Source organism: Cervus elaphus, chromosome 33, assembly GCF_910594005.1.
Source record: "Cervus elaphus chromosome 33, mCerEla1.1, whole genome shotgun sequence".
In the NCBI taxonomy this organism is placed as follows: domain Eukaryota; kingdom Metazoa; phylum Chordata; class Mammalia; order Artiodactyla; family Cervidae; genus Cervus; species Cervus elaphus.
Genome location: NC_057847.1, coordinates 13,943,828 through 13,959,421, shown reverse-complemented (window position 1 = coordinate 13,959,421; position 15,594 = coordinate 13,943,828). Strand labels below are relative to the sequence as shown.

At 41.3% G+C, this 15,594-nt stretch overlaps 1 protein-coding gene across 2 annotated transcripts in view; it reads left to right on the top strand.

Annotated features, from left to right (window-relative positions):
* Positions 1-7,554: 7,554 nt before the first annotated feature.
* ITGAV (integrin subunit alpha V) overlaps positions 7,555-15,594 on the top strand; it is a 102,258-nt gene continuing 94,218 nt past the window's right edge. For both annotated transcript variants that reach the window (XM_043894782.1, XM_043894781.1), the window contains exon 1: positions 7,555-7,891. In XM_043894782.1, the coding sequence (XP_043750717.1) occupies positions 7,707-7,891 (185 nt within the window). In that variant the 5' untranslated portion in view covers positions 7,555-7,706. The remainder of the gene's footprint in view (positions 7,892-15,594) is intronic.

Sequence of the window (15,594 nt, the reverse complement as noted above, 5' to 3'; positions counted from 1 at the left end):
CATGTTCTCAATTTAAGGTCATCAGTTCAGTTCAGTCACTCAACTGTGTCCAGCTCTTTTCGACCCGACGGACTGCAGCACGCCAGGCCTCCCTGTCCATCGCCAACTCCCAGAGTTTACTCAAACTCATGTCCATTGAGTAGGTGATGCCATCCAACCATCACATCCTCTGTCGTCCCCTTCTCCTCCTGCTTTCAATCTTTCCCAGCATCAGGGTCTTTTCAAATGAGTCAGTTCTTCACACAGTCAGCTCTGATAGTCATCTTCAAATTGATCCAGTGGTCTGACCAGCGTCATCTTGATGGTTTTAGATACAGTTAATCTTCAGTTCCAGGGTCCATTTGTTCCCATTTCTCTGCGGTCAATTCTTGAAATTGTGGCAGCTCATATCTGGGTACAGTCTGCTCATCATGTAGTTAACTCCACCTGGTGTCTTGGTTATCTATAAGACAGCTCAGAGCATATGGCTCAGAATACTATCTATAGCCCTCGAGAAAGAACTAAAGGTCCTTGACTGTGCTTAATGACTACATTACTATTATTTAGTCTCCTTTGACTGTTTTCCTTTATTTCAGCATTTCTCACTTCTCTGATTAAACTTACTCTTTGACTAAAGTTTTCCACGGGCAAAAGGCAGACATGGTGGCAGGGGTGGGGTGGGGGGGAGTGGTGATTAAGGATCATAGAGTCCTGCTCCGTTTCAGTTATATTCTATTTTAGTATTCATATGTGTACATTCTTAAGTTTTTTTTTTTTTATTATTATTTTTTTTTTTTTTTCCAGTGGGTTTGTCATACATTGATATGAATCAGCCATGGATTTACATGTATTCCCAATCCCGATCCCCCCTCCCACCTCCCTCTCCACCCGATTCCTCTGGGTCTTCCCAGTGCACCAGGCCGGAGCACTTGTCTCATGCATCCCACCTGGGCTGGTGATCTGTTTCACCATAGATAGTATACATGCTGTTCTTTTGAAATATCCCACCCTCACCTTCTCCCACAGAGTTCAAAAGTCTGTTCTGTATTTCTGTGTCTCTTTTTCTGTTTTGCATATAGGGTTATCGTTATCACCTTTCTAAATTCCATATATATGTGTTAGTATGCTGTAATGTTCTTTATCTTTCTGGCTTACTTCACTCTGTATAATGGGCTCCAGCTTCATCCATCTCATTAGGACTGGTTCAAATGAATTCTTTTTAATGGCTGAGTAATATTCCATGGTGTATATGTACCACAGCTTCCTTATCCATTCATCTGCTGATGGGCATTCTTAAGGTTTTTATACAAAAGTAATCGATATGGCCTTTTCAGTTTGATCTTTAAGTCCCATGATATTAAAAAGAAAATAGGAAAATGTAAAAACCAGATTGTATAAGTGAGATGAATAAACTAGATGCATGGTGGACAGAAAAGAAATATTCAGATAGTGAAATGTTACCTATTAATCAAGCCAGAGATAAAAAACAGTACATATTTTATTTGGCTTACCAACATACTCAGTCTTAAGGGGGAAAAATCCAAAGAAGTTTCCTGGATAGTTTTATTCAGCAATAGTCCATTAAGTTAAATCCTTTCAAAAAAGGAGTTTAGAGAAGAGTTGCAATTTTGTTTTTGAAACTTCAAAATATTAGCTATCTATGTCTTGTTCTTTATACAAAGGAATGAAGATATTTACACATTTCCCCAATACCTATCTGAAACAAGTTTGTAACTAACTTTTCCTAGTACATGGAAAAAGCATCTGTTCTAAATGCTGCAAATAATTGATTTGCTACTGTTATGAAAATATAAATGTGTTACTTACAGATGAGGATGAGAAACATTTCCCTCCCTTGACATTCATGGATGTGAGCCAATTTCTCCTTAGCAGACATCATAATTCTGCCTAGTGTTGGGGCAAGAGAGTTGAAAAAGACCAGGTGACGTTATTCCACGGAAACTCGCAACAACCACCCTAGTGAGGCCCCAGGTTCTCAGCGGCGGAGGACCTAGAGATCATCGCCAACGCCTTTCCTTGTCCACAAGGATAAGGAGGTCAGAGGACATGAGATTAGAAGATGGAATGTGTGTATATATGCTAAATCACTTCAGTTGCATCTGACTCTGTGACTGTAGCCCACCAGCCCTCCTCTGTCCATGAAATTCTCCAAATAAGAATACTGGAGTGGGTAGCCATTCTCTTCTCCAGTGGATCTTCCTGACCCAGGGATCAAGCCCTGATCTGCATTGCAGGCAAATTCTATACCATCTGAGCTAGGGAAGCCCTTTTTCTGAGACAAATCTTAACAATTTAGTGATGAATACAAGCAATAATAAAGTTTGATTAAAATATTTTATTGGTAAAAAATTCAGATGGACTAAGGGTAAAGATAATTTAAGTAAATTTTCAGATCACTTTGAATTTATTACTTGTTTGTTTTAGCCTTGTATTGTTACATTATGTATCTTTATACTGTAAGAGGTAACTAATGATAGTGGATGTGAGCTTGCAGTTGGACAATCATGCATTCAAAATCAGTCTCAACACACTACCTTTGTGACCCTGGAAAAATTCGATCTAAGAGAGAATCAGTTTCTTCATCTTTCAGTTGGGCATACTAATAGAACCTATCTGATAGGACTTTAGCACAGTGCCCAGCACATACTGAATATCCTTAATAAAAATGTTATTAGTAAATCTCTGCACAATGGAATAAATTCCATTTTTGTGCTCAGTATTCAGCTCAGAGGATACAAAAACAAGAGTCATGGTTCCTGATAGAAGGCTTCCTGAGAACATGATGATGACTGATACACATCTTGAAAGAAGAGTAGGAAACTGCCAGGGAGAGGATGTTGTGTAGGTTTAAGTTGCAGAAGGATGTCGGCTGGTTGACGAGGAGAGCTAATGTTTTCTAGGAAGATAGAGACCTTGTCAACAAAGATGGCACTTTGGGGACACTATGAGTAATTAATTTAATTGATTTAATATAGCTAAAGCTACTTTGTGAGGTGTGGAGTGGTGAGATCATGACAATGAGTAAGATAATGTTAGTGATGTGTAGAATGAGAAATGCAGTGAATCAAAGACAGAGACCTGGACAACCCTAACCCTGAGGGAGCAGATTAGGAAAGAAAGCCCAGAAAGACAAGTTTTTTGCCTTCCTTCTCTTCTGTTCCACACACCCAAGTGCTAGCTGGGGATCTTTTGTGATACAGATAGGAAAAGGCAATTCTGTAGGGTATATAGAAGTAGAAATATAATGTTGTACCCATAAAACTTGTATAATGTAATAAGCCAATGTTATATCAATAAAAACAAATATAAAAGAAATGAATGCCTTCACCCAGAAGGGAGTGAAGCCAGAAAGGCCAAGGCCAAGTCAATCTCCTTAATAAATAGCTGGAAAGCAATAGCAACAGACATTGTAGGGTTGAGTTTAGTGGATTAAGGGCTCGGGAGAAATGGGTGACGGAAAAGGAGGATTTTGAAAGGGTTTCTGTGGATTATGAACTGAATCCTCCTTGATGTTGGTTGAAAGATAAAAATTTGAAATTCCTCTTATTTTATGGTAACAGAACTGAGCTTTCTTTGAAAAGAAAACTGAGGCACATAACGATTGGAGTGATTTGCCCAGCATCACACAACTAACTAGTATTTGGTGAAGCCAGGAGTTGAACTCAGGCATTTGAATTTACAGAAATCAGTGGACTCAGGATTTTAAGCATAGGATAAAGCAGTATGGGGTAAATTCAAAGTAAAAGTTTTTTTACTATTCAATTTTCTTGGTTTAAAAAGTGATTATACTTACTGTTGATATCTAGTTCTCTTAAGTTGGAAAACTGTTATAATGTAGTTTTAAAGAATGCCATGGGAATGGTGGATAGCACAGTTTTTCTTTGTAGCATAAAATATGCTCTTGCCCTCTCTTATGCACACAGTACCTGGCATACTGCGGATTCTGAATAAGCATGGGCTGAATTGGTATGCACACTTCTCAGGTGGTGCTAGTGGTCAAGAAGCCCCCTGCCAATGCAGGTAGACGTTAGGAGACACAGGTTCGATCCCTGGGTGGGGATTCCCCTGGAGGAGAGCGTGGCAACCCACTCCAGTATTCTTGCCCGGAGAATCCCATGGACAGAGGAGCCTGGTGGGTTACAGTCCATGGGGTCAAAAAGTGTAAGACATGACTGAAGCGACTTGGTTGCTTCATTCACATAATAAACTTCCTCAGTTTGCAAGGTGCTGGATAGATGACTGCTCAAGCCTGACTACTCTGTAACAAACACGTCTGCATTCACAACCTGGGGGTTAAGGTACTAGCTCACCCTGTTTGTCTCCTCATAGAAATGTGGTCTTCATTCACTCAAGCTTCAGTTTCTCTCCCTGTCTCGGTGGATTTCCAAGGGAACTGATTCTCAGGCTTTTAAGGCATAGATGACCCTTTGGGTTTGTGTGCACATACCCATGGTCTGTTTTGTGTACCAGAGAACATGGGGAGGAGAAAGGTACATTTCTATTTATGTACAAGTATGCAACACAGCCTTAGGCATGTTTTATAAAGTATGGTCCAACACTTGCCTGAAGGAAATCTCACATAGTAATTTCCTTTAGGCAAGTGTTGGACCATACTTTATAAAACATGCCTAAGGTTGCGTTGCATAACTATTAGTCACATTTAAAAATCAAAGTATATGATGCAATTAACTACTATACATTCAAATTAGATATTTCAGTTTACATACATATCCTTGCACAGATAAGAGCTTTTAGGTTCAAATTCAAAATTACTGTTTTAGTACTTTTTAAACTGTTTTAAAAATCCAAACAATGCATTTATACTCTTGTCATGTTCACCAAATTCTTTAGCACGGGATACACAATATGAGGAAGTCACGTCTCTGGGCAAAGTTTACTCATCATTTCATCTCTTCTCATTCATCCCTTCAACATTTTATTGATTGCTTACTAACTGCCTGGCAAGGTGCTAGGACTTGTGAATACAAAAGAAAAGTTCAAGGTTCAGTCCTCAATCCTGCTTCAGGGCCTGGGCGGGGCGGAAAAACACCATTAGCCAGCTAGCCCCAAGGGACCTCAGGTGCATATTTCTTCTTCCAAGTCTAAAATCCTTCAGTTCAGTTCTGTCGCTCAGTCCGTCCGACTCTGTAATCTCCTGAACCACAGCACGCCAGGCCTCCCTGTCCATCACCAACTCCCGGAGTCCACCCAAACCCATGTCATTGTGTCGGTTATGCCATCCAAACATCTCATCCTCTGTCGTCCCCTTCTCCTCCTGCCTTCAATCTTTCCCAGCATCAGAGTCTTTTCAAATGAGTCAGCTCTTCACATCAGGTGGCCAAAGTATTGGAGTTTCAACTTCAACATTAGTCCTTCCAAAGAACACCCAGGACTGATCTCCTGTAGGATGGACTGGTTGGATCTCCTTGCAGTCCAAGGGACTCTCAAGAGTCTTCTCCAACACCACAGTTCAAAAGCATCAATTCTTCAGCGCTCAGCTTTCTTTATAGTCCAACTCTCACATCCATACTTGACTACTGGAAAAACCACAGCCTGGACTAGATGGACATTTGTTGGCAAAGTAACGTCTCCGCTTTTTAGTATGTTGTCTAGGTTGGTCATAATTTTTCTTCCAAGGAGCAAGCGTCTTTTAATTTCATGGCTGCAATCACCATCCGCAGTGATTTTGGAGCCCAGAAAAATAAAGTCTGACACTGCTTCCACTGTTTCCCCATTTATTTGCCATGAAGTGATTGGACCAGATGCCATGATCTTAGTTTTGTGAATGTTGAGTTTTAAGCCGACTTTTTCACTCTCCTCTTTCACTTTCATCAAGAGACTCTTTAGTTCTTCTTCACTTTCTGCCATAAGGGTGGTGTCATCTGCCTATCTGAGGTTATTGATATTTCTCCTGGCAATATTGATTCCAGCTTGTGCTTCCTCCAGCCCAGCGTGTCTCATGATGTACTCTGCTGCTGCTGCTGCTAAGTCGCTTCAGTCGTGTCCAACTCTGTGTGACCCCATAGAGGGTAGCCCACCAAAGCAGGGTGACAATATACAGCCTATACAATATACGTGCTCTTTTAACTGTTGAGAACCAGTCTGTTGTTCCATGTCCAGTTCTAACTGTTGCTCCCTGACCTGTATACAGGTTTCTCAAGAGGCAAGTCAGGTGGTCTGGTATGCCTATCTCTGTCAGAATTTTCCACAGTTTATTGTGATCCACACAGTCAAACGCTTTGGCATAGTCAATAAAGCAGAAATAGATGTTTTTTTGGAACTCTCTTGCTTTTTCAATGATCCAGTGGATGTTGGCAATTTGATCTCTGGTTCCTCTGACTTTTCTAAAACCAGCTTGAACATCTGGAAGTTCACAGTTCATGTATTGCTGAAGCCTGGCTTGGAGAATTTTGAGCATTACTTTCCTAGTGTCTGAGATGAGTGCAACTGTGTGGTAGTTTAAACATTCTGTGCCATTGCCCTTCTTTGGGATTGGAATGAAAACTGACCTTTTCCAGTCCTGTGGTCACTGCTGAGTTTTCCAAATTTGCTGGCATATTTAGTGCAGCACTTTCACAGCATCATCTTTTAGGATTTGAAACAGCTCAACTGGAATTCCATCACCTCCACTGGCTTTGTTCATAGAGATGCTTCCTAAGGCCCACCGGACTTCACATTCCAGGATGTCCTGCTCTAGGTGAGTGTGAGTGATCACACCTTTGTACTCCTAGACCAATAAACTAGGAATAAGGTTTTGACTAATCTTACGTAATTTAAAACCATTATTGCGGTTCTTTGCCCTGCCCATCCTTTCATGGTCGGCTGAAGATCAGCTTTAATACGACTCCCCTGGAAGAGGCTGTGCTAGCATTCTGAAAGTTTATAATTAAGTTCACGTTTGTGTGTGGGCTAGAGTTGGGGAGGAAAACGACCAGTAATTACAGAGTTTAGTCTGAGAGTGCCTGAGAGCTTTAAAGTACCAGAAACACGGGAAATGGACAAAGCTTTACTCATTTTTAAATACAAGTCGCACAAGAGTTGCCGGCGGAATCCGGCTGCCCTTGGCACTCCGTAGGGGACGGAGTTGGGACGGGTTGGGGCGGGTTGGGACGCTCGAGCATCTCCTCCACCGACCATCGTTCCCCCCCACACCCCGCCACTCCGGTTCTGGGTCTGAGGCCCTAGCCTAGGAGCGCTGCCGCTGACCCGGGCTCTGAGGGTCTGGGGCCTGGATCCTCGAGCCCCGTCCTTGGGACAGGAGGTGATCGCCAGCGCGCACGGAAGTGTGCTCGGCTCGCCCCAGTCCGAGGCGGACTCTCCTCCCCCACTTCCTCCCGCGAATTGGCTCAGCCTCCAGGGCGGCTCCTCCTCCTGCTCTGCCTCCTCCCACTGGCCGAGGCAGGACCCCGGCCGGGGGAGCGGCGCCCCTCCCGGCAGTCCCGAGCCGGAGGCGCGACGCTGAGCGGCCGAGCGGGAGGGAGGCGGGGGCCGCCCGCGCCGCTGTCCCCGCCCCGCGCGCGCTGCGCCCCACTTCCCGGGCGGCCGCCCCGCAGCTCGGCCCTCCTTCCTCCCCCAGCGCTGTCCGGGACTCGCGGGGAAGCGAGCAGCTGGCAAGTTTCGGCGCGCGCAGGCGGCGGGCCGCGGGCACCGTGCGCTCCGGGCGGGGCGGCCGCGGCTCCGGGCTCGGCGCCCCGCGCGCTTCCACGATGGCTTCTCTGCCGCGGCGGCGACTGCGCCTTCGCCCCCGCCGCCTCCTGCTCCTTCTCCCCGGAATCCTGCTGCCTCTTTGCGGCGCCTTCAATCTAGATGTGGAGAGTCCTGCGGAGTACTCCGGCCCAGAGGGAAGTTACTTCGGCTTCGCGGTGGACTTCTTCGTGCCCAGCGCGTCTTCGTAAGTGGCCACACTTGGAAGGGGAGTTGGCCCCCTCCGCCATCAAGCGCACCCACCCTGCGATTTCCCATAGGGAGCGACCTCTGCAAAAGATCCCGCCGTCTTTTTCTCCGTTCCTTCTAACCTTCCCTCCCCCTCACTGGGCGAGTTAGATTCTGGGTGGATGAAATACTTGGGGGAGGTGAACCCCCGCACTGCTCATCACCCAGCTCCCCCTTCTCCCTTCTTCGTAGGGAGCGCTTTGCAGCAGACCTGTGCTTAAAATTAGGGAAGAGGGAAATCAACAAAGGCTAGTCCGGCGGAACACCGCGCAGCCTCTGCGGGCGTCCTGGACTTGGTCAGTTTCATCTCCGAGCTTCTTTCTCTCCAATACCAGTTAAAGTTAGCCTTTCCTGTAGTCGTCTTTTTTGCTTCACAGACTTACTTACACACCCGTGTTTTTCGCTCTCCCCAAAGCCCTCCCTCATTCTTTACGCCTCTCAGTCTGATTCTGTTCCTCCTCGTCTGCTCCTTTTCCAGACATTCTGCTGGCTAAAATGACCATTCTGTCGTAGGAAATTCATTGTGTCTTATCTCTGAGGCTGTCAAACCTGTGCACATTGGAGGCTGAACAGATGAATTGGATGTGTCATCTGTTCTTTTTATAGTGATCCATTATTTGGGTCATTGTTCAGAAAGAACAAGGGTGTTTGCTGAGTTTTCACTCACCACAGGTCGTTTCAGTTATGTTTCAAATTGCCAACGTTTCGCGTTGCACAGGATTTGAAACAGAGTTATTGTCATTATTGGATTAAAAGTTGTCTTTCAGGTCACCAAACGCTGACATCATTCTCACCACCCATCACCTTTTTTAACGTTAGAAATACTGATTTAATGTATTCACTGGCTGTCTTTTGATGTTTAAATCTTGTTTTCAACAGGGAGTACTGTTCTTAGCTCTTATAAATCGTAGCAACATAGTTTTGTTTTTTTCTATATTTTAAAGTATTGCTTTTTGGGGAGGGGAGGGAGGATAACTTTAATGGTCAGTGCTTTTTAGAACCATTTGAGGATGATTAAGTATTTCTCTTTGACTCTTAATAATATTCATCAGGATTTATTCTTTCTGAGAGTTGCTGATTATCATTCATTTTGGTGACAACCTTTGCAGCAGTAAATCTGTTGGAAGCAGTTGGTGGAAACTAGACCTCCTTCTCTGTAGTGAACTCAATTTTGTTTTCTCCAGCGTCATTGCTTTTTATGAGACCTGAGCACAGATTTTCCAAAGTGATAAAAATAATCATTAACTTCAGGAAGCATTTACTGCCTTCTCATTTGGTGTAATCATATTTTCAGCCTTTTTTGTTATTTAAATTTCTTTTTGTCCCCAGATAGTTTTAAGTGTATGCCTTTATATTGCAGAGGATTTTAATTGCTCTCAGAGTGCTCTTATTAATTCTAATAATTTTGAAAATACATGTTGTCTTTTGTCAAGGGTTACAGTAACAAGAATTAGCATTTAAATACTTTCACATTGATGGAATGTTTTGCAAATTCTGTGGCAACCCTCTGAGTTTAGTGGTGTAAAGATATGTGACAAAGTGATAAACTTTTAAGTGTTTTTACCATGGAAAATGCAGTAATGTTGACTGTTGGCATGACATATTTCCTATTTTTTGGTTGCGAAGCTGGATGTCTAATTTGTGACTAGTCATTGTAGTTGTTGAATATACTGTGACCTCACAGGTTTACATGATCTCCCACTTGGGCCTTTAGTGGTAAGGTAAAATTGAAGTTGGTTTGGTTTCATATAACATTTTTGAAACTTTCTTCACTAACATCGTTACTAATAGACAAGTGAGCTCTAGAAATAGCCTAACTTAAAAAAATACAAAATCATCTTTGAGATTAAAAAACTCCAAAATATATATAAACAAAGGTGTCTACTTCTGAGCTTTTCAGATTTAAAAAAGATTGATGCAAATTTATGCTTCCCTGGTGGCTCAGTGGTAAAGAATCCGCTGCCAGCGCAGGAGATGTGGATTCCATCCCTGGCTTGGAAAGATCTCCTGGAGAAGGGAATGGTAACCCACTCCAGTATTCTTGCCTGGACAGTCCCATGGATAGAGGAACCTGGGGACTACAGTCCATGGGGTTGCAAAGAGTCAAACAGGACTGAAATGATTAAACAACAACGTGCTTAATTTTGTGGAAAGGTACTTTTAAAGTTTAACAAGCATTGGAATCCGAGGTGCAGGAGAATGCCAGTTACAGTATCAGCAGCTGCATTTGTTGTTGTCATTTGGTATGATAATAAACATCTAAAGGGAGATAACACTCACATTAAAAAAAAGTGCTAATTAAAAATTCCTTTCTTCTGAAGGATGAGTGCCTGGATTAATGAGGAAGCAATGAGGTCTCCTCCTGCTGCTTCTGATTTCTGAAGGTGTCTAAATACCTTTGGCAAGCTGTAGGACTGTTTTATGTCTCATTTTTCTTGTTATAGAAAATTGTTACCAACTTATATCCATACCCTCATGAAAACTAATGAATCAGTGTTCATACTAAGCAAAAATATTAAAGTGACTTCAGTAAAATTTATCCAGAAATGTCTTAGGTTTAAAGTGAAAAGTCAGAAAAATTGTGATTTGAAAATTATGAAAAATATAGAAAACAAATTTAATGATTACCAAAGGGGAATGATTGTAGGGGAGAAGGATAAACTAGGAGCTTGAGATTAGCAGATGCAAATTACTGTCTATAAAATAAATAAGCAACAAGGATTTACTATATAGAACAGGAAACTATATTCAGTGTCTTTTAATAAGTTGTAATAAGCTATAATGGGAAAGAATACGTACACACACACACACATATATATAAAACTGAATCGCTTTGCTGTAACCCAGAAACGAACACAACATTGTAAATTAGCTATGCTTCAGAAGAAAAGGAAAAGTAATTATGAAAAATAAAACATTGGCACTCTCTATTATTTTTTCCTGTATGCATTAATTTATGATGACTATATTGCCAAACTTACATAAAGTTTAAATAGTGTATACAGGCCAAGAAGCGAAGGCATGTTTTCTTATGGAGAGTAATTGAAGGAGTTAAAAATTACACCCTAGGCTTAGTTATAATAATGGTATTTTACATTGGTTGACCTATTTTATAATTTACAAAGCACTTTTGCTGTGATTTCTCATTTTGCTCTACACCACAGACCCCTGGGGGAAGAAGGGAAGCAGATAAACTCATTCTTACAGATGAGAGAACTGAGGCCAGAAGCGTTTGCAGCCTTCAGTTGTTTGAGTGGGAGGATGTGGGGAAAAATGGAAAAGATGGGAACACAAGGCAGAAGAAATGAAATTCAAATTCCATTTAATTCTTGTGTTCAAATTTTAAGAAGAAAATGAAGAGTTTTCTTATTCTTAAGATATGTCATCCAGTTCTCATTTTACATATATTTTTAAAATGATGCTATAATGAGCAACACTAGATTATAAGCCTCCCCCCCGCCCCGCCCCATTAAACATGATTGGAGCCTTATTTACAGTTACTTCTTGTCCTGTGACCCCAAAGACAAGGTTTGGGTGGATGTGCCCTGGTCACAGACTGTCCTGCAAAATGGAAAATGGTTTTCAGTCCTGACTTCCTGTTTGCAACACCTGGAGAGCTTTAAAACCATACTGCTTCCCTGACTGCATCTTCCATCTCAAAGCAGAGCTCAAACTTTATATTCAACAGCCTCTGGATCATTTCTCCTTGACTAGACTGCCTTACCTCAATTTGACAAAAAAGAAAAGGAACTTTTTCACTAAGCGATGTCAGTTGCACCTCTGTTTCTATTAATGGCATCTTCATTCTCTCTGTCGCTCTGGAAATAATTTCATATTCCTCCCTCTCATTTTCTATTTTTCTTTGTCTCTCCTACTGCACACCCCTAATATTAGTCAGTGATTAGTCACCAGGCAGAAGGTCCTAGAAGTTCTTCCTTGCTAATGTTTCTTGCATCCATCCCTGCTTTCCACTTGTACTTTTGACGAGCTGTCACAAGCTTGGTCTGTGGTACTCAGGTCATCACCCTTTTTGTTCATCATTTAGCTCTTAGACCTGCAAAACATCTTACATGTTTCTAATAGTTTTCTCTTTCTGAAGCATCTTTTGATCCTGGTATTCTGCTGTTTAAATTTCCTCAACAATGTTCTCATGGCCAGAGATGAAGTCCAAACTACTTAACCTGGATGAAGGCCCCTTTCAGTCTGTCCCAGTCTGCATCTGCATTTAAAAGCATACATCGTATTTCTCCCTTCATCTTTGTAACCATCTTCACAACCCTTTTGGAGAAGGAAATGGCACCCCACTGCAGTACTCTTGCCTGGAAAACCCCATGGACGAAGGAGCCTGGTAGGCTATAGTCCATGGAGTTGCACAGAGTCAGACACGACTGAGCCTCTTCACTTCCCTTCACAACCCTTTGCCAAATAACACAGGTTATTTTCATGAACTGAACATAGTGTGGTTCTGGCTATATTGGTTCTTTTTTCTTATCATAAATAACATACATGCGTAGATTCTGTCATTTTTATTTAGAAAGCAAGTCCTATGTTGATTTCTCCTGATTAAGGCCCAAGGTTTATAGGATAAATATTATGGAGGAAAAGAGCAAATACATAGACTTTATAGTTAATGCATCTGTTTTACATCATATAAATGTTGACTGTAGCTGGGTTTTTTTTTTTTTTTTGATGAAAAGTAAATGAGACTGGAATTATAGTTCTGAAATAACATTCAGCACAATATTATGCACATTTCTCTCTGAATATGTATATGATAATCTTTCAAAAGTTCCTGTTGGTGAAACCTCACTGGTCAGCCAGAGTCAGCCAAAATGTATTAAACGTGCTTTATCATGGAGAGTCTGCTGAAAGCAGCCAAATAACTTAGTTCATTTGGAGGGTTTGAAAAATGTTCTTGTCATTGTTTGGCTGGTTGTCACTCCTTGGTAGTCAAGGTCACATTCCCTGAAGCAACTGCCCTTAAAGCATGCTTTGGTTTAGAAGTGCATCCACAGGGCATCTTCCTGGTTGTCTTCTCAAAGCCTCTTGTCTCTGTCTCACATCCTCTTCCCCTCCCTCTCCCGCCCTGCTTCCCTTCCCTTTTTTAAATTTCCTTTTCCTCCCCCTCTCTTGTGCTTCCTCCTCTCTTCTTCATTCTGTCCCTCCCTTCCTTTCTCCCTTCTCCCTTCCTATCTGCTGTCCCTCCCTCTTTCTTCTTCACCTGCTTCCCCCAAACACACATTCTACTCTTTGTATTTTAGAATTTCTTGGCATGATATTAATAGCCTGCTCATATATGTAAACCTTAATTTTAAAGCCGTTTAATGAAAATAAGTCATTGGGTGAAAATGGGGATTCTGATACTGTTTTGGGGCAAACTTTCTGGCGGGAGATGGATTCTGTCAGGAAATTGCATGTAAAACTAAGTTGCTCAACTTCACATTTTTGCTGCTTATCAGAGAAGTCTCTGTCAGCCTCAACTAACCCTGTGTTATCTTCCCCAACTCTCCACCATTGTCATGAAATGTTGCAAGCCAACTATTTTCTACCTTCTTTTTTTACCTCTCTCCTGAGAGCTTGCCTTTGGGTTAATTAATGACCCTTTGAGAAAATTGAGGAAAGAAAAGCTCTTTTAAAAAGAGATTTTAACTTTTATTTCTTGTTTTATTAGGGAATAATTTTATTAATAGTTGTTTTTTGTTCAATGTCATCATCTTGTATTTTTATGATGTGGTCACATTTTCTAAGTTTGCTTTAATCTGTACTATTCACATTCAGAAAATTTCTCCTTTAAATAATTGTAGTGGGCATTATTATTTCCATACAGTGGAAGTGGAAACTGAGGCTGAGAGATTTACAGTGACTTTCTTGAGTGATTTATATGGTGATTAGAACCTTTAGTCCCAAACTGCCCATTAGACAGTGCTGCTTATATCACATTTTTTTTTTCCTGCTCTGTCACTTCTTCTACTTTAGTTAAGCTGTTGTAGACATTCATTAGATATTCTTAGATGAACTTAAGTAAAAATGATTTCATTATTTATAAGGTGTTTTATTAACAGGCTGTTTTTTGTTGCTGTGGCAGAAAGACACACGACATAACCTTGTCCTCCCAACACATTAACGGGCTTTTACTCTCTGGTATGTGTTGCCCTTATAGTCTTAATTTTCTCATGTAGTATCTTTTGCCATTCTGTACTCTTTATTCTCTACAAATGCTTAACTTTTTTCTCTCCCTTTTAGGACTTAACATTTGTCTAAGGCAGTCTTAACTGTTTTTATCTCTCCATTTTTCTCTTTTAGAACTTGCTCTAACACTCTTAAAAGTAACTTAAATATCATGTTGACACTTTGCACAAAGAACTTTATTTCTCAGCTTTTTTTCCCCTCCCATTCCTCCCATTAACCTAGCACTTAGAAGATGAGAATGCTCACACATTCCTTTTATATTATTCTACCATTTCTGTGGCATTTCACCAATGTGCAAGACTGCACATGAAGGTATGCTTAGGAAAACTTGATGAACAGCCTGGTTAGCACATCTAATTACTGTCATTTCATGCCCATAATGTGCAAATGGTCTGATGAAAAGCAGCAGCCTTTTTCTTGGTCTAATCCAAGGAACTTGAGCTCTTTGCTCCCAATAGAGGGAGTGCAATTTCCATTCAGAACGCTCCTACAGCGCCCTTTTTTTTCTGTCTTTGCTGAAGCCCTGTCCCCTACCAGCTTCCCAGCCCTCTCTGTCTCTAGTGCCAAGTAAAGAAAGTATCTGAAATCCAAGATTAAGAAGCGATATGTTACAGAAAGAAATTATTTTAAGGATAACTTAAATAATCAGATGTTTATTGGAGGAGGATTTCTACATTCTGCAGGGCTTGGTGATAGTGGAGGTGGCTTTTTATTTATGGCTGTTAAATCAAATGTACTGGCCACTCAGTTGTCACTTAAAAAGCTTTTTTTTTAAAGTGCTTATTATGTGGCAGTACATAAATGAATGAGGATATCCTTCATTCATGGAAGCAGTTTATTATAAGGTCGGAAGAAGTGCTTTGACAAAAAAATTCTTAAAGATTCTGTGGTGTGCTGTGTGAGGACAGTTCAGAAATGAGTTTGCTTGTAGGTTTTTAGATAGATTCTGAGAACCAGCTCTTCTGTCCTGACGTCCTGGAACCTGTCCTTTATCCACGACACAAAAAGCATAACACACACCCGTGCTTGTATTGTGGCTACTGCAGGAATGATCCTGTGCCTTTTTAGGTATAGATCTGAAAAGTATACTTCTCAGAAATGCTTTTTTCCCCCCGTATCTTGTACTCAAGAATCATTTAATTCAGGTGAAGAGGGGCAGTTTTATAATTTTGTAGCCAAATTTTTGACCTGTTGAAAGGCAGATTTCATATATATATATGTGTGTGTATGGATGTGTGTGTGTGTAATTTAGCTGTTAACCAGCTCTGCTGTAGAGAAGGAGGGTAGGATGATAACTGAGCTGCTCTCTTCATGGGGGTTAAGGCTTCTCTTACTCAGCTTTTTTTTTTTTCCCTTGCTGAATGAAAACTTAGTTGGCTATGAGGAGAAAGAGCCAGCATTGGTGTTTTACTGATGCCAAATATGACTGCATAAAACTTTATTCAGCAGGGTGTGGCTTGGTTGGGAATTTTG